Source organism: Salvelinus alpinus, chromosome 24 (assembly GCF_045679555.1).
Source record: "Salvelinus alpinus chromosome 24, SLU_Salpinus.1, whole genome shotgun sequence".
Lineage (NCBI taxonomy): Eukaryota > Metazoa > Chordata > Actinopteri > Salmoniformes > Salmonidae > Salvelinus > Salvelinus alpinus.
In genome coordinates, this window is record NC_092109.1 from 5,296,087 (window position 1) to 5,320,213 (window position 24,127).

At 40.2% G+C, this 24,127-nt stretch overlaps 1 protein-coding gene across 6 annotated transcripts in view; it reads left to right on the forward strand.

Annotated features, from left to right (window-relative positions):
- Positions 1–24,127, forward strand: part of LOC139551750 (probable global transcription activator SNF2L2) — a 59,579-nt gene that overhangs the window by 24,319 nt on the left and 11,133 nt on the right. Inside the window, exons 1-2 of one of the 6 annotated variants that reach the window (XM_071363061.1) lie at positions 7,550–7,911; positions 8,759–8,820. In XM_071363061.1, the coding sequence (XP_071219162.1) occupies positions 7,806–7,911; positions 8,759–8,820 (168 nt within the window). In that variant the 5' untranslated portion in view covers positions 7,550–7,805. The other 5 variants (XM_071363060.1, XM_071363059.1, XM_071363062.1 and 2 more) reach the window with 5 other exon arrangements.

Consider the following 24,127-nt stretch of genomic DNA (forward strand, 5'->3'; position numbering starts at 1 on the left):
TTACAGAAATACTCACGAAAAACATTGCAAAAAGATAAAACTGTTATGCATGGAATTTTAGATCCACTTCTCCTTAATGCAACCGCTGTGTCAGATTTTTTTAAAAACTTTACGGAAAAGCAAACCATGCAATAATCTGAGTACGGCGCTCAGACGACAAATCAACCCAAAGAGATATCCGCCATGTTGTGCAGTCAACAGAAGTCAGAAATAACATTATAAACATTCACTTACCTTTGATGATCTTCATCAGAATGCACTCCCAGGAATCCCAGTTCCACAATAAATGTTTGTTTTGTTCTATAATGTCCATGATTTATGTCCAAATTCCTCCTTGTTGTTCGCACGTTCAGTACACAATCTAAACTCATGGTGCGTGTGCAAGTGCAGCGAAAAGTACGGATGAAAAGTCCAAAAAGTTCCGTTACAGTCCGTAGAAACATGTCAAACGATGTATGGAATCAATCTTTTGGAGGTTTTTAACATACATCTTCAATAATGTTCCAACCGGAGAATTCCTTTGTCTTCAGAAATGCGATGGAACGCAGCTAACTCTCACATGAATGCGCATGGTCAGCACATGGTCAGCTCGTGGCACTTTGGGAGAGACCTTACTCAATCTCCTCTCATTCGCCCCCACTTCACAGTAGAAGCATCAAACAAGGTTCTAAATACTGTTGACATCTAGTGGAAGCCTTAGGAAGTGCAACATGACCATTTCCACTGTATCTTGGATAAGCAAAGAGTTGAAAACCTACAAACCTCAGATTTCCCACTTCCTGGTTGGATTTTTTCTCAGGTTTTTGCCTGCCATATGAGTTCTGTTATACTCACAGACATCATTCAAACAGTTTTAGAAACTTCCGAGTGTTTTCTATTTTCTATCCAACTCTACTAATAATATGCATATCCTAGGATCTGGGCCTGAGTAGCAGGCAGTTTACTCTGGGCACGCTTTTCATCCGGACGAGAAAATACTGCCCCCTACCCCAAAGAAGTTAAATCAAATCAAATTGTATTTGTCACATGCGCCGAATACAACAGGTGTAGACCTTACAGTGAAATGTTTACTTACAAGCCCTTAACCAACAATGCAGTTTTAAGAAAATACCTACAAAGTACATATAAGTAAGACATAAGAAAAAGATAAGAAAAACAAATAATTAAAGAGCAGCAGTAAATAACAATAGCGGGGTTATTTACAGGGGGTACCGGTTCAGAGTCAATGTGTCAGCGGGGGCACCGGTGTCGACGTACATAGTTGAGGTAATTATGTGGCAGGAGGCTTGAACAAGACAAAGGAGATGATTGTGGACTACAGGAAAAGGAGGACCGAGCACACCCCCATTCTCATCGACGGGGCTATAGTGGAGCAGGTTGAGAGTTCCTTGGTGTCCACATCACCAACAAACTATCATGGTCCAAGCACACCAAGACAGTTGTGAAGAGGGCAAGACAAAACCTATTCCCCCTCAGGAGACTGAAAGATTTGGCATGGGTCCTCAGATCCTCAAAAAGTTCTACAGCTGCACAATTGAGAACATCCTGACTGGTTGCATCACTGCCTGGTATGGCAACTGCTCGACCTCAACCTTTTGCCATTTTATACATTTTAACACATTTAAAGGAACTCATTTTGTGGTCTTAAGTATGATACCATGTCATTTATATATTACATCTACCTTTCTCCTGTCAAAGTACCTTCACATGATACAATAATCACATGAAAGTAACTAATTAACTCCCTTCCTTGTAATGTAGATATGAATGTATTTGTGTATATACTGGTATGTTTTTAATCATTGACTCTCGACCTCCCTCTGTAGTGCAAGGCACTACAGAGGGTAGTGCGTACGGCCCAGTACATCACTGGTGCCAATCTTCCTGCCATCCAGGACCTCAATACCAGGCGGTGTCAGAGGAAGGCCCTAAAAATTGTCAAAGACTCCAGCCACCCTAGTCATAGACTGTTCTCTCTGCTACTGCACGGCAAGCGGTACCAGAGCTACAAGTCTAGGTCCAAGAGGCTTCTCAACAGCTTCTACCCCCAAGCCATAATACTCCTGAACATCTAATCAAATAACTACCCAGACTATTTGCATTGCCCCCCCCACCCCCTCTTTTACACTGCTGCTATTCTCTGTTTAGTATCTATGCATAGTCACTTTAACCCTACCTACATGATCATATTACCTCAATTACCTGGACTTACCGGTGCCCCCGCACATTGACTCTGTACCGGTATCCCCTGTATATAGCCTTGCTATTGTTATTTTATTGCTGCTCTTTAATTATTTGTAACTTTTACTTGTTATTTTTGACTTATCTATATTTTACCTAACTCGTATTTTTCTTAACTACATTGTTGGTTACAGCTTGTAAGTCAGCATTTCAGGTCTACACCTGTAGTATTCGGCACATGTGACTAACATTTTATTTAATTTTATTTCACATTTTGTTACGTTACAGATTTATTCTAAAATGGATTCAATAAAAAATGTTCCTCATCAATCTACGAACAATACCCAATAACGACAGTGAGATCATTTTTTGCAAATGTCTTAAAAACAGAAATAACTTATTTACATAAGTATTCCGACCCTTTGGTATGAGATTCGAAATTAAGCTCAGGTGCATTCTGTTTCCATTGATCATCCTTGATGTTTTTACAACTTGATTGGAATACACCTGTGGTAAATTCAATTGAATGGACATTATTTGGAAAGGCACACATCTTTCTATTTAAGGTCCCACAGTTGACAGTGAATGTCAGAGCAAAAACCAAGTCATGAGGTTGAAGGAATTGTCCGTAGAGCTCCGAGACATCTGTGTCAAGGCACAGATCTGGGGAAGGGTGCCAAAAAATGTCTGCAGCATTGAAGGTCCCCAAAAATACAGTGGCCTCGATCATTGTTAAATGGAAGAACTTTGGAACCACCAAGACTTTTCCTAGAGCTGGCCGTCCGGCCAAACTGAGCAATCGGGGGGAGAAGGGCCTTGGTCAGGGAGGTCACCAAGAACCCGATGGTCACTCTGACAGAGCTCCAGAGTTCTTCTGTGGAAATGGGAGAACCTTCCAGAAGGACAACCATCTCTGCAGCACTCCACCAATCAGGCCTTTATGGTAGAGTGGCCAGACGGAAGCCACTCTTCAGTAAAAGGCACTTGACAGCCTGCTTGGAGTTTGCCAAACGGCACCTAAAGGACTCTCAGACCATGAGAAACAAGATTCTCTGGTCTGACGATACCAAGATTGAACTCTTTGGCCTGAATGCCAAGCATCACGTCTGGAGGAAACCTGGCACCATCCCTACGGTGAAGCATGGTGGTGGCAGCATCCGGATCGAAGGAAAGATGAACGTAGCAAAGTACAGAGAGATGAAAACCTGCTTGATAAAAACCTGCTCCAGAGAGCCTTAGGACCTCAGACTGAGGCGAATGTTCACCTTCTAACAGGACAACGACCCTAAGCACACAGCCAAGACAACGCAGAAGTGGCTTTAGCTAGAGTACGGACTTGAACCAGATCTAACGTCTCTGGAGAGACCTGAAAATAGCTGTCCAGCGATGCTCCCCATCCAACCAGACAGAGCTTGAAAGGATCTGCAGACAAAGAATGGGAGGAACTCCCCAAATACAGATGTGCCAAGCTTGTAGCGTCATACCCAAGAGGACTCAAGGCTGTAATCGCTGCCAAAGGTGCTTCAACAAAGTATTGAGTAAAGGGTCTGAATACTTATGTAAATGTGTGATATTTCTGTTTTTTATTTTTCATAAAAATGTTGACATTATGGGCTATTGTGTGTAGATTGATGGAAAATAACAATTTCATCCATTTTAGAATAAGGCTGGATCATACAAAAAGGTGGAAAATGTGAATGGGTTCTGAATACTTTCCGAATGCACTGTGTACTGTAGAACAACAGTACATCATGACCGACAGGTCTGGGTAAAGTTGATATATTTGTACCTGGCGCCACCAGCTGGAGCTTTCGGGTTGAACATCTTCAGAGGAACACACTGTGTGAGGAACAGAACTCCGTTAAGTTTTCTCCTGCTGGTGAATGGTCCCCGTGAGCAAAATGTTCAGCCCCTCTTGGAGTACGACGGCAGTGGAATTCAAAACTGGTTCTCTATTGTTAAAACCAACACATTTCTGAATTCCATTCCTTCGTCCTCCTAGGAAGGCTGAATATTTTCTCCTCTTCCGTTTGCTCGTCTCGTTCATGCACCTTGGTTCGAAGGCGAGGAAGTAGTTATAGCAAACAATCATATTTTGTGAATGTTCCTCATAGCATTTCTCTCAGTTGTAGGTTTTCACAGAAGTTTTCCAGTGGGTACAGTAGTATTGTCTACAACAAACAATGAATCTGTAGCCCTCACCTAATCGTTGTTGTCTAAATCGTTTTCTCTCCTTCAGACGCTAATAGAGATTGAGGGGAACTCTGTAGCAATGTAACTTGAAGTGAGAATGCAACACAAACTTTTAAGCAAACCTCCCATTGACATGAACTAGTCACGGTTAACACAGTGGAGCCGATTAGACTACCTTGTTACCCTCTCATACCCCTGTCAACGAAATAAATCGCTTACATTTGGAATCCATAAATTTTTGGACTCATTAATGATATACTGTAAACCTATTGATTCTAGAAGAATATGACTTCTAAACGCCATCAGAACCCAAAATACAAGCTTGTTTTACTCCAATGTTCCTAAACAAACACTGAATAGCCTCCAAAAAATTGTTAAAACTATTTAGTCCTTGCATCCATAGCTCTGTTTCGAGGCCCGTCCCTCAACTTTTTGCCAAAACACAGACGGGATGACTGCTTTGCTATTGTTTCAATGAAGGATTCTAGCTTAAAAGAGCGACTGCCTCTAAAAAAACAACTTCTAATTTTCAAAATGGCCTATGTGGCATCGATATGAGTCAAACTTTTATTCTAGTGTAAAAATGTACTACAACTGTTGATAATTGGATATGGAGAAGGGCGAGCCGGTCAAGGATCGATTCGGACAAGGTGGTAAATTGTATGACAAGCGACAGCTTTATTTAAGAGTAAAGATATCTGGTACAAGCGTATACGGTCTCGTTCCTTCGGCTCATAGAGAACCTCCAGAAAAAGCCCAGATAACAGAGTGCATATACATTTTATACAGTACAGAAAGTAGGTTGAGTCTGGAAGTTCTGGTCCTCTGGTTGGTTCTGATGAGTTGGGCGTCATCCTTCTGAGTCTTATAGCAAAAGTTCTTTGTTATCAAATGTTCAGCTAAGCAGGAGATTTTGTGTGTGCGTAGTCAGCCCTCTGTCCTTGGTTATGTGTGTGTGTCTCATTATTTCGTGAAATGCGGACCCAAGCACTCTTTTGATCAAAGCCTTTCCTTATCAGTGTTTATGAAAGGTTTACGTCAGCCCTCTGTCCTTGGGTGTGTGTGTGTCTGTCTCTGTATCTGTTTATAAGTGTGTGAGAAACCCTGCTTAGAAAGAAGTTAGTTATAACAATGTAATAGCAATATGCTTGTGTTATTTTAAATGGTATTTATTACACAACGTGTAAATTGGATAATTTTGATCATAAAGTCAGTCTCGTCCAAAATGAGGATTTGTGAGATGATAGGAAATAATGGTATGTCACGGAATGAATGAAACAAGGGTACTGTAACAGTTTTCCCAGGGTTTATTTTCATTCCTGCCCACAGCTGGCTGCACCCAGGTACATGTAATTATCAATTCAGAGTGCAGCTGCACTTAACCCAATCATAATGCCCATTGTCAATTTGGTTTGACATTAGATATCCCCATGGGGCTACTTAGGGACCATCATTAAATTACCCAATGTAAATAGGCTAATATTCTAAAAGGGCAATAGCAAAAAATTTCAATGACTTAAAAATCTTAAAACCAACTATAAATTGTAGAAATTCATATACACATTTTTAAAGCATAATGAATTAATGAGACAACTAAGATGCGCAACATGAAAATATTGTCCCATTTACGTTGTGTAACTTATTGACGGCCCCTAACGATCCCCAGAGATAGGCTATCCAAAGTCAAAACATCTTTGCCACGGGTTGCACATCACCCGGCTGTAGCTAATTAGCAAAATTATTTAGCTAACTCTTACCACCTGGGAACACATACTTAAGGTACCCACATCAAACCACACCCCGCGAAACCAACTCAGGTTTAATTCAGCCATGGCCTCCAGCATTTCTTAAAGACATGCGCCGAAACTTTGGCGACTACTAAGTCTTTTCTAAACCTCCCGCTTTGGACTGGGTGTGTTACTATGTAGTTCATACATGCATAATCTATCAGCAGAATTACTGTCTTACCTCATTTAAATTTGCCACGAAATCCCTAGTTTGAAAGCAACTGTTTTTCTGCTCCATTTTCCCTCTATTTTCCCCCACTTGAGCCAGCCCCCTAGCGATTCAAATTCAACCAATGAGCTTCAGTCCTTCTTCAATTGAGTGACAGCTAGCAAGAGGCACATCATGCACACACAGCATAGCGAGAGAGAGCGGTGACGTGGTGCACATATCTGCACATATGTGACACAGTACGCAATTTCCGGGGACTAATTTCCTCTCCAAAACGTTCTCCTCTTATGCCTGTGAGCTCATGCCTTGCCACCTCTCCTCCAGAACTGACAGCCTGACCCCCCCCCACTAGGACATATTCAATCCCTTCCACTGTTCTCCAAAACGCTGAGAAATGTTTCACCCTAACAGTGAAATGTATCTGAACATTTGGAAATAATTGAGGGGGATATATAGTTTCCCATCGTTAAAACGGAGGGATTAAATTAGATGAAGCAGATACTCCTCATTCATCTCCATCCTAGGCTGTGTCCCAAATGGCACCCTATTACATATATATACAGTATTAGGAATATAGTACAAAACTATGTAGCCCATACGGTTCTGGTTAAAAGAAGTGCACTACATAGGGACACATGCCGTTCAGGACTCACCTCTACATCTCCGGCTAATACTACATGCTACCCAATCCTCCCCGGGATCCAGACCCCCATTCCATCCACTTCTGTCTGTAGAGTTGTCCTTCAGAAGAAGAAAAAATCTCTCTATAAAACTATCACGTGAACTTCCCCTGATCCTTGATGACTTTGTAAACTCTTAATGTATTGAAGTCTTTAGGGTGAGGTGTTTGAGGGGGTCTAGGGAGCGTGGTGAGAGAAGATCTGTGATTGACGTGTGTGTGTGTGTGTGTGTGTGTGTGTGTGTGTGTGTGTGTGTGAGAGCACCTTTGTGTGTGTCTTCTCAGATCCCGAATGTGTGTGAACCATGTAATATTATCGTTGTCTGAAATCATGTACATTTGGTTATTTTCTGGTTGTCTTCAGGCCTCCTTGAGCGTGTGATTTCCCCAGCTCAGTGATGGAATACATTAGTGCCTATGAGGTCCATAATCAAAATGGGATGTTGCTATGGTAACACGCAGCAGTGGAAAATGTTGTTTTGAGCAAGTGGTGATCTCAGCGAGATAAAAATATAATGATATCTCTGTCTCACTGGAATGAACACGTCTAGACGCCGTTACTCATACACACAGATCAATATTTGATATAAAACCAACTCTTCACAGCATTGATTTGATATTGATCGTCTCGCTCACATCAAATTCCCTTTTCCTGTTTAATCGCCCCCGTTGTCAAGGTGAGGACAGGACCATGTAAGGGGACTATTACCACACCAAAAAATATCTAATTTCAAGATGGAGCAATAATAAGACCAGTAGCCTGAGGTGGCGTATTGGCCAAATGATGTAATGTTCTATGCAGCACAGACACAGACAGTCTGGAATAGCAGCTCATTCCTGGATCAGGACACATGCTGTTGAATGTGAGGACAATGATTATGATGAAGATTTTGCTGAAAAATGTAAGTCCGATCAAAATCTAAAATCTTTCCATGTCTGACCTTTGCTGAGTTCATATCAACAGGTTCTGTTCGGACAACCCTTGAACTACTACCTTTTTTTTGCAAGCATCATGGCCACAAGGTAATTTCAGTTTTATGTAAATGGTCACCAGCCCTTGTTTAAATTTTTTTTCTGTAGCTACGTTGGCATCAGGTTTCTCAGTGGAGTCCCGCGGAGAAATTAGAGCTACAGAATAAATTGTTTTAAATTGTTTAATAAATTGTACACACGCGTGGACACACGACCAAAAACCTAAATTACCACTTGCATGACATCATCGTGGCAGCACTGAGCTTAAGTTATTTGTGTGCAGTCTGAGCCGTGTGTGTGTGTGTAACATGCACATTATAATCTCATAGATCCCTCACCCCACCCCTCACAGTCTTATCCCCACGCTGAAAAGCAATGCAAAAATCATTAATAAAAAAAAAAACTGGACCCGATAACTTTAACAGGATCTGGAAAAAAAATGCGTATGGCGACAGTCGATATTAAAACATGCAGAGGCAGACGAGCTTGGGGCCTTACTGAGAGGAATGAGACTGCAGCAGAGGCGAGAGGACAGGGAGAGAAATGCTTACTGCAGCCCGCCACACTGAGCCAGAGTGAGATGACTACTGTTATTATATATAACATTGTTATTTTCCCCCGTTCAGCTACCCATTGATTTGTGTATGAAAACCTAGTGCTTTTCTTTTTCTTCTGCATGCTTGCCCCCCTTCTGGGTTCCTGCTCTTTTGAGTGATCAGCTGATGAAGAGGCTAGCAGCTCGCCGCTATGCTGGCTTGCTAATTCTCTCCCCTCCAGCTGCAGCCGATCCAGCTACAACCCATCCTGATCCACAGAGCCAGACTGCAGACTGCAGCCAGGTAAATATTTATTCCTTCTTTCACTCTCTTTCTTCACTCTCCCTCCCTCTTTATTCTCAGGATAGGATTCAGCTGCATCGCACAGATCGGCACAGAGGGAGACGCGAGAGTGTGCGTGTCTGTCCGTCTGTGTAGGTGTGCACGGTGTCTGTGTGAGTGTGCGAGAGGTAGAGGGTGTGGGTGTGTAGGTGTGAGCTGTAACGGATGAGGGGGTATCGTTTTCCAGTCGAGGAGGGGAAGGAAGAGGCAGGCTTGTTTGGTGATGATGGTACAGGCATGGAGCAACGAATACTGTACACACACTCACACTTGCATACAAAGGCAGTGTTTAGCTGTGTTGCCCATCTTTCAGGATTACTCTGTATCCCTGTGCATTCCACTGTAGCCCGGTAGAGAAATGTTTGCCCGGGCTTTATAAAGATGACCATTTAAAGCTGACCGATTTATCAGCATGATGTCTTTTGTTGTCCTTTGTACTGTTCTTGACACTCTCTATCATTTCTGTTTCATGCATGCTTTTCTCGCTTTCACTGTGTGTGTGCATGTGTATCAGGGTACGTATGGAATGCATATTCCACTGTCGGAATGTCATTCAGATTTTTCGCCATTGATAATGGTTATTTGGCCACTGTTGTCGTCTGTGTGTGTGTGTGTGTGTGTGTGTGCCGGTTGACTAATTTATGAATGTGTATTCATAAGCGCAGACGACATATCTGCATGAATACACAGTTACATGCGCATTCATCGTTGTGTCGTTGTAGATATGTGCTAAGACAGTATAATATAACGTGGGTGTGCTATGTCTATGTGTCTACATGCCTGCGTGGCTGTATGACTCATTTCAAACATCAATATTTTCGTTAGATTGGCCAGCCTACATCAATGACTGAGTGTACAAAACATTAAGAACACCTTCCTAATATTGAGTTGCACCCCCTCAGAACAACCTCAATTTGTCGGTGCATGGACTCTACAAGGTGTCCAAAGCGGTTCACAGGGATGCTGGCACATGTTGACTCCAATGCTTCCTACAGTTGGATCAAGTTGGCTTGATGTCCTTTGGGTGGTGGACCATTCTTGATACACACAGGAAACTTGACCTGAAATACCCAGCAGTGTTGCAGTTCTTGATACAAACCGGTGTGCCTGGCACTTACTACCATACACTTAAATATTTTGTCTTGCCCATACACCCTCTAAATGACACACATACACAATCCAAGTCTCAATTGTCTCAAGGCTTAACAATCCTTCTTTAACCTGTCGCCACGCCTTCATCTACACTGATTGAAGTGGATTTAACAAGTGACATCAGTAAGGGATCATAGGATTCACCTGGTCAGTCTGTCATGGAAAGAACATAATGTTTGTACACTCACGTGATACCATTCATTCCTATGTGAAGATTACAATAGCGCATTTGCAGCCAAGGAATTTGGTTAAGGTGGCGTCTCATGGATACTCTCACTGATACATAACGTGCAGTTTGAGCCAGTCCAGGAAGTTACGTTGCAGGCTAGCCTAGTGCTGCCCTCTCTCATTGAGTTTCTCAAGTTGAAGGCCGTCCTTGGGTACTGCTGGCTGGCATTAACAACTAAATCACCCTTATAACTTATTCTGTGTGAGATTTTAAAATAAATCGATTCAAGGACATACATCTGGTGTAATAGAAGCAATTATTGGTAACATAGTCTTCGATTATGTATTTATTTTACATGAAGATTGACCATAAAGATTGCCATTTTCTCATTCACTATAATAGGGATCCTGTTTTCTGCAAACAATGCCTGCAGTACCGCATTCGGCCTTGAACTTTGTGGCTTCAAGAAGAGGGGGCACTCTTTCCCCTCTTGCCTGCATGCATTCCTCATTCTCTGCTGAATGGGCCTGATTCAGACTTAGAAAATGTACAGTTGAAGTCAGAAGTTTACATACACTTATGTTGGAGTTATTAAAACTAGTTTGTCAACCATTACACAAATATCTTGTTAACAAACTTCTGGCAAGTCGGTTAGGACATCTACTTTGTGCATGACACACGTAATTTTTCCAACAATTGTTTACAGACAGGTTATTCACTTATAATTCACTGTATCACAATTCCAGTGGGTCAGAAGTTTACTCTGCCTTTAAACAGCTTGGAAAATTCCAGAAAATGATGTCATGGCTTTAGAAGCTTCTGATAGGCTAATTGACATCATGTCTGTCAATTGGAGGTGTACCTGTGGGTGTATTTCAAGGCCTACCTTCAAACTCAGTGCCTTTTTGCTTGACATCATGGGAAAATCAACAGAAATCAACCAACACCTCAGAAAAAAATGGTAGACCTCCACAAGTCTGGTTCATCCTTGGGAGCAATTTCCAAATGCCTGAAGGTACCACTTTCACCTGTACAAATAATAGTACGCAAGTATCAACACCATGGGACCACGCAGTCGTCAGACCGCTCAGGGAGGAGACGCGTTCTGTCTCCTAGAGATGAATGTACTTTGGTGCGAAAAGTGCAAATCAATCCCAGAACAACAGCAAAGTACCTTGTGAAGATGCTGGAGGAAACAGGTACAAAAGTATCTATATCCACAGTAAAACAAGTCCTATATCGACATAACCTGAAAGGCCGCTCAGCAAGGAAGAAGCCACTGGTCTAAAACCGCCATAAAAAAAGCCAGACTACGGTTTGCAACTGCACATGGGGACAAAGATCATACTTTTTGTAGAAATGTCCTCTGGTCTGATGAAACAAAAATAGAACTGTTTGGCTATAATGACCATCGTTGTGTTTGGAGAAAAAAGGCGCTCGCTTGCAAGCCGAAGAACACCATCCCAACCGTGAAGCACCAGGGGTGGCAGCATCGTGTTGTGGGGGTGTTTTGCTGCAGGAGGGACTAGTGCACTTCACAAAATAGATGGCATCATGAGGAATTGAAAATTATATGGATATATCAACATCTCAAGACATCAGTCAGGAAGTTAAAACTTGGTCACAAATGGGTCTTCCAAATGGACAATGACCCCAAGCATACTTCCAAAGTTGTGGCAAAATGGCTTAAGGACAACAAAGGCAAGGTATTGGAGTGGCCATCACAAAGCCCTGACCTCAAGCCCATTGAAAATGTGTGGGCAGAACTGAAAAAGCGTGTGCGAGCAAGTAGGCCTACAAACCTGACTCAGTTACACCAGCTCTGTCAGGAGGAATGGGCCAAAATTCACCCAACTTATTGTGGGAAGCTTGTGGAAGGCTACCCGAAACATTTGATACAAGTTAAACAATTTAAAGGCAATGCAACCAAATACTACGTGAGTGTATGTACACTTCTGACCCACTGGGAATGTGATGAAAGAAATAAAAGCTGAAATAAACCATTCTCTCTATTATTATTCTGACATTTCACATTCTTAAAATAAAGTGGTGATCCTAACTGACCTAAGACAGGGAATTTTTACAAGGATTAAATGTCAGGATTTGTGAAACTGAGTTTAAATGTATTTGGCTAAGGTGTATGTAAACTTCCGACTTCAACTGTATGCCTTTCCTATGCGTTTTGATTGAAGCACTTCTCAGTATTTGGTATTCAGACTTACCTTGTGCATCTGCATAATGAGCTCTTTGGGAGTGGCTCCCTTATGTGCACTGCATACATTTAATTAAACAGCTGAAAACCCTCCCACTTGCTGGCCAACAGATTTTCTCATGGCGTTTTCATTCAATGGGATTTTTTGTACATTTATCTCATTTACATTTATCTCCTATATCTTTATTTCAGTACATTTAGCCATCCCTTTAAATACGGTGTACCTTGAATTAGAATTTTCTTTACGGACTCAATTTAAAATATTAAGAGAATTAGTTCGGAATATTAGGGATCAATGAAAGAAAGCCATCTAAAGATATGCATATTCATTTCCGTTTCCGCACCAATTGGTAGATTTAAAAATACTATGATCTTGTAGATCAAAAAAAAAACAGGTTTGGGGAGCTTTTACACACTGAATATATTGAATACAAAATTCAAGTTGACACATTCAGTTGTTCAATCGATTAAATATTGGAGAGTGAAATAAGTGTACAATAGGGTTTGAACAATAGTCTTATAAATCTACCCTACTAATCGGAACTGTAATGACAACGGTCCAGTTGCCGTGAACTGTGCGCCAGGCTCCAGGTTTAAACTTCTAAGTGTGGTCTGAGTTCTATAATGAATCAAATAGGCTACATGTCCCAAATTATTGCACGATGTTAACCTAATATGATCCACTATTGCTAGCAACTCTCAGGAACAACTACATGGAGGAAGGAAAGAAAAGTAAAAGTAAACGGAATGTAGTGGTAAAATACAAAATATAGGCTACAAATTGAAGGAAACGAACACTAAATTGACAGTTGGCGTATGTGTGAATTACTGACGGTGGCTACCGATAGTGGCTAATATTTTACATGATACAAATTGTACAAAAAAATTGAGAAAAACCTGGGTATATAATTAAAACTTTAAAGAGCGCATACATCAACTTGGTAGGTTCGGCGCTACAGAAGCCTATAGCTTAGGTCTCCAAATGTAATTCCCTGCAAATGTATTATGTTATTCAATACAAATTCTGAATAACGGCACAACTGTTTTATAGAATACTGCTTCATTGTGGAAAAAGGAAATACGTGTCATGTTAATATAATTTTCAGTTTACTTCCATGACTAGTTTCACATTCGTCTCCAGTGATCATAAGGAAAAATAATCTAAAACAATTGCTATTTGTTATTACAGTCCTCTTTTCTAAATGGATTACTAGCGCTTATCAATTTATACATTACAGTGCATGGAGAATGGTGTTACTTCTATTGGAAATGGTAGATGTTTTTTCCTTTGGAACCAATAGGAGCTCGACCTTATTCATGGTTTCCTTGCGTGTAAAGGTGGTGGAATTATTAGGGAATTAAGTCAAGGTCAGAATAAGGCGTATCTGTAGCCACACCTCTGCCACACCTCCATTTCTATGATCTCCACACCAAACTAATAGTTGAGCTGTGTTCAAGGTCAGTATACACATAGAGAGAGAAGTGCATAAAAAGGGTATAATGTTCCATTATAAAGCACGTGTAACTCGGGTCTGAATTCCCCCCCAATGTGAATACATATTCACTGCCCCTTTCTCTCCCCTCGCTCTCTCTTCTTCTCACACTCTCCCCGCCAGCCCAGATCTGCGCTGCTGCATGCATACATCTAGGCTTTAATTGCCTTTGTGTAAAATACAGCAGTTGCTTGCTGCAGACATTTGCATAGCTGCAAATGATGAGAGATAAATGAGAGATAAAAACAAGACACAGGCACTAAGGCACACAGGCAACCCTGCCGCACAGAAACCTCACGCATATGAGCGTGCACCCGCAAACACTCACACACTCATACACATAAGACTCACACAATCACACTCTTTTCTTTTTCCATTCTAACCTTTTTGAACTTTTTCTAAACTTTTCTCTTCTAAAGATATTGATATTTGGGTCGTTCCATGAAAATGAGTCCCTTTTGCGTATCTTTTAATATTTTAAGTGGAAATTGTGCACCAATATTATATTTTAAAAGCATGTTATATTAAATGAACTGCCCTTTTAATATTGACCGCATGGAAAATTCAATAAATCCAGATTTTTTAAATAATATAGCTGCAAGCAGCAATGAACGGGGTTCACAGGATGACAGAAAGGACACAAGTTCAGTTGGATAACAAAGCAAGCACTTTATCATGTAGGAACTGTGCAATCAGTGAAATCATTACCATGTTTATCTCTCAATACCACAAGGATGACTTTAGTCTAGTGTTGTAGGTTGGTTACCTTTGAATGCAGCTGGTAATCACTCTTAATGTCATTACTTAATGTATTCAGTTGATATACCAATTATGGGGTTGGTATTTTGACTAATGGTTTATGTCAAGATTTGTGAAATATTTTCAGCGATATTTCACATTGTTCATCTGCATGATTAAAATCTATCATTCATTTGCATGAGACAAAGTCCACTTGATCAATATTTATTTTCAATAGGTATTAGTTGCAATAGTTATACCCATTCTCTAATGAATGGACAAGACAAAATATTTAAGTGCCTTTCAATTGGGGTATGGTAGTGGGTGCTTGGCACACTGGTTTGTGTCAAGAACTGCAACGCTGCTGGGTTTTAACTGTGGGAAGCATTGGAGGCAACAGGTCAGATTTCCAAAATATTAAGGCCTCATATCCATCGGTTCAGTTCTTATAGCCATGGTGTGATATGGTGCTATCTAGTGGTGTAGCGTGGCCGATTTTGAATGCAGCAACTAATCATTCGAGGCGAATTCATTGAGTCCGACTCCAGATGTGGTATATAATCTGACTTATGGTTCATGAAGAAGATTTTAGCATTAGCATATGTGCTAACCTGCATCTATAGGTACAGTGCATTTAATTTTTTTTACATTTATTTAACTAGGCAAGTCAGTTAAGAACAAATTCTTATTTACAATGATGGCCTACTGGGGAACAGTGGGTTAACTGCCTTGTTCAGGGGCAGAACGACAGATTTGTACCTTGTCAGCTCGGGGATTTGATCCAGCAACCTTTCGGTTACTGACCCAACACTCTAACCACTAGGCTACCTGCCTCATTAATTAATGAGTCTAAATACAAAATTTGGAGTAAATCTATATTTTATGTAAAAGTATATTTTTAAGCTACTTTAATAACCGGAGCTGATAAAGCGTGATGGAGAGGAGGTAAAGGTAATGCTCTAGCAGGGGCCTTGCTGTGTGTGTCGGCTACTGTTAGTGTGTGCGAGTGACTTGGGGAACAGGGAGGAGTGAGCGGAGACGAGAGACAGCAACCAACCTAGGCTAATTGAGGCTTTATGTGCTTTCTCGTCCTACACAGTTACAAACCACGACAACTTATTTCAGAATATAAAGTAGCATACCTGTTGGCTCTTGGTCACTGTATCCTATCCTTCTCCTTGAACTTTAATGTCATTATTTTAATTCCTTCTTCCATTGATTTGATATCTCCTAACTGTTGCCTCACACGGAGGCTCTTTGACTGTAGCCTATTGCCGCTTTGATGACTTATGATTGGACAACAACAAGCTACACGCGCCACTCGTGAAAAGCAAAGTGCTACAACATAAATTGTACAATTTCTCTCCTCTACGGCAGCAGTCGCATTCAGATTTGTATGGGTCCTTCCGGACAAGTCAGTTAAAATTACACATACCAGAGACCCGTGACAATCATATCAGAACCGACCCAGACCCGTGACATTATTTAGAATTCTGGATCTGGGTCCTGGATTGGACCTCGGGTATTCGGGTGCAGGTGATTCCGTGAAGCCTTCTCGTTTCAAGTTGATAGGCCACTGTGTAGTGGATTTACAGTGGTTTAATTGGACAAGTAAAATATTTTCTTTTTTTGTCAATAACTCAGCCATCTTTTGACCTATCCCTAAGCTCAAACTAAGTTAAAGGCCCAGTGCAGTCACAAATGCTATTTGTCTGTGTTTTATATACAGTACCTTCAGAAAGTTTTTCACATTTTGATGTGTTACAGCCTGAATTTATAACGGGTTAAATTGAGATTGTTTGTATCACTGACCTGCACGCAATACCCCATAATGTCAGAGTGGAATTATGTTTTTCGAAATGTTTAAATACGAGTAAAAAATGAAAAGCTCAAATATCTTGAGTCAATAAGTATTCAAACCCTTTGTTATGGCAAGCCTAGATAAGTTAAGGAGTAAAAATGTGCTTAACAAGTCACATAATAAGTTGCATGGACTCACTCTGTGTGCAATAATAGTGTTTAACATGATTTTTGAGTGACTACTTCATCTCTGTACCCCAGATATATAATTATCTGTAAGGTCCCTAAATCGAGCAGGGAATTTTAAATACAGATTCCACCCAAAGAACAGGGAGGTTTTCCAATGTCTTGCAAAGAAGGGCACCTATTGGTAGATGGATAAAAAAAAGAAGCAGATATTGAATATCCATTTGAGCATGGTGATGTTATTAATTACACTTTAGATGGTGTATCAATACACCCAGTCACTACAAAGGTACACGCGTCCTTCCTATCTCAGTTTCCGATAGGAAGGAAACTGCTCAGGGATTTTACCATGAGGCCAATGGTGAGAGTGCGCAGCTGAACACTGTATTCTGGAAACAGTCATTTTTGTTGTTTTTGACAAAAAAACAACAAGCTTTTAACAACTAGGACCATTATTTCTTGTCCCGGAATCCCGCTTAACAGACAGGTTGAAGCCTGCTTGACAGAGCCGCTAACCTTAGTTAACTAGCTACTAGCCAACAAGCTAACGAAGTTAGTCCCAGAGGAGTTTGCAATGGATTCTTTTTTGTTTGGAGAAGTAAATGAATGGTTTCAGCGCTGTATAAGCTGTATCTACTACGTTTTTTTTCTCGGGACAAACTGGATCACTCAGAGTTCCAATATGGCACTTGTTTGCTTGCCGAGGATTATAAGATTGAACTGGCTTCCTTGATCAAGCAAGTCGCAACGTAAGAAACTTAGGGAAACGCAGAGTGGTGGCTAGAGGCCGTTCGTGCTTGTTGGATGCATCTCTGCAGGTGTTGCCTGGAGTTTGTTTGCCAGAGGAGCCATCTCCTGCCTCTCCTCCCCCATCTAATAGTGGAGTTGAAGGAGCACAGCAAGAGGAGCATGCGACCATCAACAACCCAACGAGAGCAGATACAAACAACAAATAGTTTCACCGCCTTGGAGCCTGATCTTCCTGCACCTTTGTCGCTGGGGGTACCTGTCCCTGCGGCAAATCGAGCAGGGCTTCTCCATCTGTCGGAGGCCTGCACCAGAAGCCGCGGGCTCAAGTTATCCTGTCTCTCGCCCATCCTTAAAGGGTTCTCAGAATCCTGTGAAGCGTGGGAGTGGGTGGATTTCCTCGTCCTTCTCACCAGCCGTGATTTTGGGCAGCTCAAGGGTAAGAAATGTCACTGTTCCTGGTGCAAAAACAATGTCCTATCCTGGAGCTTGATTAAATGACATTACTAAGCTGCTCCCAAATGTTCTAGGCCAGGACAAGGAATTCGATTCTATCGTAGTCCATTTGGGTTTTAATGTCCTTATGAAGGGCAGCTCTGAACAGTTGAAACTGGATTTTAAAGAGCTGATTGATTCTCTGATAGACACTAATAAAAGACCACATCTGGCCCTGTGCGCTCTCTGAATCTTGGCATTGAACGCTTTAGCCGGATTCTTTCTCTTCACAACTGGCTATGTGATTATTGCAGCTTAATGTGTGCAACTTCTGGTGATTTTGATACCTTTTAGAAACAAAACACGTTTTATAGGGAGGATTGGATCCACCAGAATAATTTGGGTTCCTGGGTCCTTTCAAAGCGCTATAAGGCTCCGTTGAGACAAGCCAAGCTCAGTTAATCCTTACCATTGTGTCGCTGAGTTATCATAATGCTTCAGCAAATGTACAGTTGAAGTCGGAAGTTTCACTTGACCTCTAAACTCATGCAGTCTGCTGAGGAAAACAAATCATGCAACAGACTTGAACACATCTTGTGGGCTTTTGGGGTCACACACTTCACAGAGCTACCACACAGAAACTGTGTCTTGTACTCTTGTCGTGTACATGGTTGTGTTTTCATGGACCTCCTCCATATGTTAAAGGTCATTTTGATATCAATATCAAATCCTTTCTGGGTACAATTAAATACTTTACTTTATACCATTGCAGTGTTGAATACTCATACTGGCTTGAAGGGCATTCTAGAGCGTGCATTATTTCCCTATAACACACAGTATATCCGCACAGTACAATTCAATGGCTATAGTTCATTCTTACTTGTTCTTTGTTTGATCTGGTATTGAATGCAAAAGTCAAATTGAAAACGTTACTGGCATTGTTAAATTCGATTTTCATAATGGCAAACTAGGACTGTTGGTTTGGTTAGATAAACTAGCAAGTATGTTTGTTGTGTTAATAAGGAAACTACTATAGCTATCTAGTAAACTTGCTAGCTACTTCAGGGGATGTTGAACACATTTCTAACGGCAAATAAACACATTTCTACCAGCAAATGTGTTAAATTATAGCCATGGTATAAAAAGGATAATCAACTTTGGGCTCTGTGCGTTCTCTGGGAAAACTGAAAACGAGCTGTTATTGGCAGAGAGGTTTGGAACTCTCTTTGTTATTGGTCTGTTAACCAATTTACTGCATGGTGATGTCACCATGGAAAGCAGAAACTCCCGCCCATGCAAACCTGCTGATTAGAAGGTCCTATGTAGATAGTATTTTCAACCAGGAAATATCAGGAAATAACACTGATCAAATTTTGTCACACATTTACAATGTTAGTTTCATCAGCTGTTGTACAATATGATATACAGTTGAAGTCGAAAGTTTACATACACTTAGATTGGAGTCATTAAAACTTGTTTTTCAACCACTCCACACATTTCTTGTTAAGAAACTATAGTTTTGGCAAGTCGATTAGGACATCTATTTGTGCATGACACAAGTAATTTTTACAACAATTGTTGACAGACAGATTATTTCACATATAATTCACTGTATCACGATTCCAGTGGGTCAGAAGTTTACATACACTAAGTTGACTGTGCCTTTAAACAGCTTGGAAAATTCCAGAAAATGATGTCATGGCTTTAGAAGCTTCTGATAGGCTAATTGACATCATGTGAGTCAATTGGAGGTGTACCTGTGGATGTATTTCAAGGCCTACCTTCAAACTACCTTCAAACCTTCAGCCTTTTTGCTTGACATCATGGGGAAATCAACAGAAATCAGCCAAGACCTCAGAATTTTTTGTTGTTGACCTTTTTAATAAATGGATCAGTAGTCACTTAAAACCTCTTATGGCTGCAATCCCGCTAACAGGATCGATATGACAACAGCCAGTGAAAGTGCAGGGCGCCAAATTCAAACAACAGAAATCTCATAATTAAAATTCCTCAAACATACATGTATCTTATACCATTTTAAAGGTATTTTTGTTGTTAATCCCACCACAGTGTCCGATTTCAAATATGCTTTACTGTGAAAGCACCACAAACGATTATGTTAGGTCACCACCAAGCCACAGAATAAGCACAGCCATTTTCCAGCCAAAGCTAGCAGTCACAAAAAGCACAAATAGAGATAAAATTAATCACTAACCTTTGATGATCTTCATCAGATGACACTCATAGGACTTCATGTTACACAATACATGTATGTTTTGTTTGATAAAGTTCATATTTAAAAAAAAAAATCTGAGTTTACATTGGCGTGTTACGTTCACTAGTTCCAAAAACATCCAGTGATTTTGCATAGCCACATTTATTCAACAGAAACACTCATCATAAATGTAGATGATAATACAAGTTATAGACATGGAATTATAGATATACCTCTCCTTAATGCAACCGCTGTGTCAGATTTCAATTTTTTTTTACGGAAAAAGCAAACCATGCAATAATCTGAAATATAATAAAATTAGCCGCCATTTTGGAGTCAACATAAACCAGAAATTACATGATAAACATTCCCTTACCTTTGATGCTCTTCATCAGAATGCACTCCCAGGAATCTCAGGTCCACAATAAATGCTTGATTTGTTCGATAATGTCCGTTATTTATGTCCAATTAGCTACTTTGGTTAGTGCGTTTGGTAAACAATTCCAAAGTCAAAAAGCGCGTTCACTAAAACGTGACGAAATGTCCAAAAGTTCCATAACAGTCAGTAGAAACATGTCAAACGATGTATTGAATCAATCTTTAGAATGTTGTTAACATAAATCTTGAATAACGTTCCAACCGGAGAATTACATTGACTTCAGATGAGCGGTGGAACGGAGCTCCCTCCCATGTGAACGCGCATGGTCAAAGAATGGTCACCTCATGGCAGTGGTGACTAATTCTCCTCTCATCCGGCCCCCCTTCACAGTAGAGTCATCAGACAAAGTTCTACAGACTGTTGACATCTAGTGGAAGCCGTAGGAAGTGAATACTCATTCATATCTCGCTGTGATTTCAATGGGATCTTGGTTGAAAATCCACCAGCCTCAGAATTTTCACTTCCTGTTTGGATTTTATCTCAGGTTTTTCCCTGCCATATGAGTTCTGTTATACTCACAGACATAATTCAAACAGTTTTAGAAACTTCAGAGTGTTTTCTATCCAATACTAATAATAATATGCATATATTAGCAACTATGACTGAGGAACAGGCCGTTTACTCTGGGCACCTCTGTGCACATTTCATCCAAGCTACTCAATACTGCCCTGCAGCCACAAGAAGTTAAAACAATGCAACTTTAAATAATGCGAATGTAATAATGTTACATATCTTACATTACTCATATCACATGTACATACTTTATTTTATACCATCTACTGCACCTTGCCTATGCCGCTCGGCCATCGCTCATCCATATACTTATATGTACATATTCTCATTCACCCCATTAGATTTGTGTGTATTTGGTAGTTGTTGTGTAATTGTTAGATTACTTGTTACATATTACTGCGCTGTTGGAACTAGAAGCACAAGAGTTTTGCTACACTCGCATGAACATCTGCTAACCATGTGTATGTGACTAATAATATTTGATTTGATTTGAATTTAGGCTGTAGCACAAGAAAATATGTATATTGTATATTTCCATACTATGATGTTGGAATAATACTGTGAAATTGTGAAAATTATGATTAGTGGCCTTTTAGTGTAAGAGCTGTATGAAAAAACAGCCTTAACCTGTCTAGGCCACGGGTGCCGCTAGCGGCACTCCTCCCACATTCCACTGAAAAGGCAGAGCGGCAAATTCAAAAAAAACATTTTTTTTAAATATTGAACTTTCACACATTAACAAGTCCAATACAGCATATGAAAGGTACACATCTTGTGAATCAAGCCAACATGTCCGATTTTTAAAATGTTTTACAGGGAAGACAAAATATGTAAATCTATTACACCACTTTTCTACCTCCATCAGTGTTTTACTCCATCACCAGCTATCACTAATTCAACCAAATAAAGAGATATATATAGCCACTAACCAAGAAACAACTTCATAAGATGACAGTCTGATAACATATTTATTGTATAGCATATGTTTTTTTTTGAAAAATGTGCATATTTATGGTATAAATCATAAATTACATTTCAGCTACAATCAGAAATTGCACCGAAAGCAGCCATAACATTTACAGACACCAACGTCAAATAACTAATTACTCATCATAAAACATATCTGAGAAATACATACTGTGCAGCAATTGAAAGACAGGATTCTTGTGATTCCAGACAATATTTCAGATTTATTAAATGTTTTATAGCGAAAACAAAATGTAGCGCTAAATTAGCATAGCCACGCCAGCCAGAACCAGCTGGGCGCCCACGACCAGTTCACATGCACGACCGATATATGAAATAGCATTATAAATTGGATCTTACTTTTGCTGAAATTTCATCAGAATGTTGATCAAGATGTCCTTAGTCCAGATGAGTCGTTCATTCCATTCAGAATGGTACCTTTCCCACTTCATTTAGCATGGGTACTAGTCGCGTGGCACGGATCTCTCCAAGTAAACAAAGTCACACGACGGAACACGGCAAAACTCCCGAAAGAATTCAAATAATCTGATTAAACTATATTGAAAAAACATACATTACGATGATATGGTCTCATTTATCAAATCAAATCCGAGCCGGAGATAGTTGACATCCGAAACGGCAGCAAAACAAAACACAATCTCTCTTCAAAGTCGCGCACTTCAGACTTCCGGAAATGGACGGTCACGTCAAAGAAATAGGTCTTATTTCACGTCAGAACAAGATAAACACAAAATTTCTCCTCTGACGTCCTCTTGACACCCAGAGGAAGGCGTATGAGGTGTGTTTCGGGTCATAGGTGGCATGACCATGTATAGGCAGAGCGTTGAAGCGAGCATAGACATCTTGCATTCTACTTCCTGCTCAGGGAAAGTGCTGCCAAATGACTTGTGTTCCACTCAGAGAAAAAATTCAAACGTTTTTAGAAACTAGAGGTTGCTTTCTATCCAATGGTACTAAAAATATGCATATTGTACTAGCAAGAATTGAGTACGAGGCCGTTTAAAAATCATACGATTTTCACCAAAAGTGAAAATATCACCCCTTGTCCCCAACAGGTTAAATTTCAGACTGTTTTAGTGGGATGGAGTTTTGGCCTGCCTGATGACATCACCAGGTGGTGAATTGGTTAATCGATCAATAAGAAAGTCCGTTCCAAATCTCTCTGCCAACACTAGCTAGTTGTCAGTTTTCCCCTCCCCACTCAGACCACTCTGACAGTTCTAGCAAAATTCTTGGTTGAGTAATTGCTCTTTGCTAACAAACTATTTTTGTTTCTTTTTGACACATTTTTTTATTAAAAAAATCACAGTTGAAATTAAACTGCTGCATTGGACCTTTAGGACATGTACAATGCTCCTACATTCCAAAGTGTATATATAGTTTTTTGTTGATGACTATTTTAGCATATTTGTGTATTTGTTAATATGTATCCACTGGTATATGTGGCCATCTTCGAATGCATCAACATTATTTTGTCCAACTCTTTTGGGACTATTGTGATGAGCACAAAGACCAAATTTGGAGTGAATCTGACTTTCATTCCATGAAAATACGATTTTTTATGATTATTTAAAGCTTTAGCGTTACATAGTCAAAAGCGTGAATAATTAAGTTTCCTTATTTTTTAAGACACCAATGCCAAACTTAACGTGGTTCATCATGTTAATGTGTTTGATTAACCTAACAAGTCTCAAGTTGATAGTCCATTGTGAAGTGGATTTACAAAGGATTTAAATGGACACATAAAATCTGATTTTCTGATTTTATCAATAACTCAGCCATTTCTTGTGTCCTTTCTGTCATCCTGTGAACCCCGTTCATTGCTGCTCACAGCTATATTTTGGACTCATGGCCTCTAATGAATTTGAGAATGATTCGTTGCTGCATTCGAAGTCAGCCACACTACACCATTAGATGGCACAATATCACACCAGGGCTATGAGAACTGAACCGATGTGCATGGGGCCATGAAACTTGGTATGCAAACCTTATGTAAAAGTCCTTAGAAGCTGTGTGAATATAAAGTCACTGCAACTTTTTATGGCTGCACCAGACCAGTTGGTGGCATTATAGATGTTATTGGCATAGGATAATAGAGCAATAACTATTGATCAAGTGGACTTTGTCTCATGCAAATAAATGGTACATTTAAATGATGCAGATGAACAATGTGAAATTTAGT